At 39.8% G+C, this 2,647-nt stretch overlaps 1 protein-coding gene across 1 annotated transcript; it reads right to left on the minus strand.

The window, feature by feature from the left end:
- Positions 1-718: 718 nt before the first annotated feature.
- LOC106758230 lies at positions 719-2,383 on the minus strand. The gene is made up of 2 exons (XM_014641174.1): positions 1,874-2,383; positions 719-1,777 (listed from the first exon to the last, which is right to left on the minus strand). Exons 1-2 carry the CDS (start codon positions 2,381-2,383, stop codon positions 719-721), a joined length of 1,569 nt encoding a protein of 522 aa, XP_014496660.1.
- Between the last annotated feature and the right edge of the window lie 264 nt (positions 2,384-2,647).

Genomic DNA, 2,647 nt, shown 5'->3' on the forward strand with positions numbered 1-2,647 from the left:
TTTAGCGCCAAGGTTCAAAAAGGGTATAAAACTTTTAAGCACTTTGGGTAAAATTTTGGCTAAATAAGGGCTTCCAAAAATGGCCTTGATCATATGACATATACATGCAATTCAATCATCAAGATTTAGGCAATATCATGCATGCTTCCTTGTGAATAATTCTCATACACAGTTAAAATTCTGGAGCTCAATACCTTACACAGCATGCTTCCTCACACACATTCATTCATACACCCTGCTTAGCATCATAACCACAATCATAATTCATCACACATCTGTTTCACAGGATATCAACATGCAACACAACTTGAGAATCATTCACACCAAATCATCATTAAACATGCTCCTCATGCAATTTATTCAGTCAAACATCTTCAGAAAAAGTATTCAAGCCAAGCAGACACACTGAAAATAAAATTCAACCTATTCTAAGAATTTAAAATGTAAGACTGAAGAAGAGAATCTAGGTTGCCTCCTAGTAGCGCTTATTTAACGTCACGAGCCTGACCCAAACCTGTTTAGCACTTGTCAGTAAGTGCAAATCTTTCCAACACCCATCAGTACGTGTGCCTTCCTGATATCCTTTAGTGGATACAAAATTGAGCATCCCTCAGTAGATGCTACCCCAAAATTGTTAAAAAATTCAAAATTTACATGTCCAACAAAAATTAAAATAAACAAAAAATTAATATTTACAAAATAAATTGTCCCAACAACATCACGTGTTGTCCTTTTTATTGGTGTCTCCAGTACACCGAATCCTCAGCTTTCTTTTATCCACTTGCTTAGTTTGTCCACTGTACGGTGCCTCGATCTCTACCATCCCTTTCTCTTTCAGCTCCTTCAACACCCATTCCTTCTTCTTATATTTCACTTTAATGCCTGGATGAAATGGGTCTTCCTTTAATTCAGGATGGATAGGTACCTGCAACATATTACAACTGTCAGTATAATCAATACTTGAGGTGCTATCTTCAGATGTAGCTTCTTTCTCTAGCTTCTCATGTCTGTCCCTTCTCACCAGTTTAACCTCATCCTCCTCATAACCATTGTATAGGAGCAAATATTCCTCATCTCTCATCATTATTCTTTTATCATGCATACTAATAAACATCTTTGGCGTTGGCATAAAGGGTCTTCCCAAGATCACAAGTATCTTTTCATCATTCTCCACATCCATGACAACGAAATCAGCTAGAAACTCTAGCTTATCCACTCGCACAACAACATCCTCCACTATACCAAGTGGTTCCGCTATAGATCCGTCAGCCACCGTCACCGTAACAATAGACGACTTCAATATCAGCCCTCTGATTTTCCATAAAAAATGCTTGGGCATCATATTGATGCTAGCCCTAGAGTCTATCATAGTTTTTCCTACATCAAAATCATTCAGAACACATGATATTGTTAAACATCCTGAATCTTCTATCTTAGGCGGATGACTCCTCTTCTGAGGTAGAAGAACAAGATCTTCTTCTTCATCAGTGAGTTCAACTTGCTCTTCATTTTCTGGCTTAATGATTTCTTCTTCAGGATCCTCTTCCTCATCAATGATTTCAACTTTATCTTCCTTGCTTCTTTCATCATTGACTTTTTCAGCACTCATCATCTCCTCATCTCCTCCTTCGTTGCTTTCAAAGTCAATTGGTTCACCTTCTGCCTTCCTTTTCTGGCTTGTCAGAATAGCTTTGCACTCGTCCTTAGGATTAACTTCAGTGTTAGCCCTAAAATGATTCTTTTCAGTGGTTTCTAACCTTTTTGACAGTTGGCCAGTCTGTGATTCCAATGATCTGAAGCTGGCTTAATTGTTATCTAACTGAGACTCATAGGCTTTAAAAAAATTATCAAATCGATCATTGAGGGTTCTGACCGTCTCTGTCAAGCTGCTTACTTGCTGCCGTAAAGGAGAGGGTTGTTGTTGCCGGAAGCCTCCTACTTGCCCAGAAGAAGCATTCTGGTTTTGTCCAATGCTGGGGTGGTTCTTCCAACTTTGGCTAGAGTTGCCTTGGTTAAAGTTACCCTGCTTGAACGGGAATTGATTCCCCATGTAGTTGACATCCTGTTGCATTTGTTCAGGAAAAGCGAATTGACCATTAATGTGGTCACCACCGCATAAATCGCAAAGTTGTTGAGTCTGAGAAATATCCCTTAACCCCGTTTGAAATTCAGAAAGGACCTTTGTTAACTTGTCCAATTTTTGGTTAAGGAGATGATTTTGTGCAGCCATTGCATCATTAACAGGGAGATGCAAAAGTCCTCCTTTCTGTACTCCCCTCTCACTTTGAGATACTTCATTCAGAGCCATCTCCTCAATCAACTCATAAGCCTCATCTTCAGTCTTTCTATTGATACTGCCTCCGGCTGAAGCATCCAACATCATCTAAGACTGAGTATTGAGCCCTCCAAGGAAAGCGAGTAAATATGAGGTCTTGTCGAATCCATGAACTGGAGTTTTTCTCAACAGGCCTTTAAATCTGTCCCAGGCCTGTCCGAGAGTTTCCTCCATCCCTTGCTTGAATGAGGAGATTTCCAGCTTCCCCTGATTGATCTTGATCTGCGGAAAGAATTTGGAAACAAACTATCTTGCCAAAGCATCCCAAGTTCGAAAGGTTCCTTCCGGGAAAGAATGCAACCAATCTTTAGC

Source organism: Vigna radiata, chromosome 4 (genome assembly GCF_000741045.1).
Source record: "Vigna radiata var. radiata cultivar VC1973A chromosome 4, Vradiata_ver6, whole genome shotgun sequence".
Taxonomy (NCBI): domain Eukaryota; kingdom Viridiplantae; phylum Streptophyta; class Magnoliopsida; order Fabales; family Fabaceae; genus Vigna; species Vigna radiata.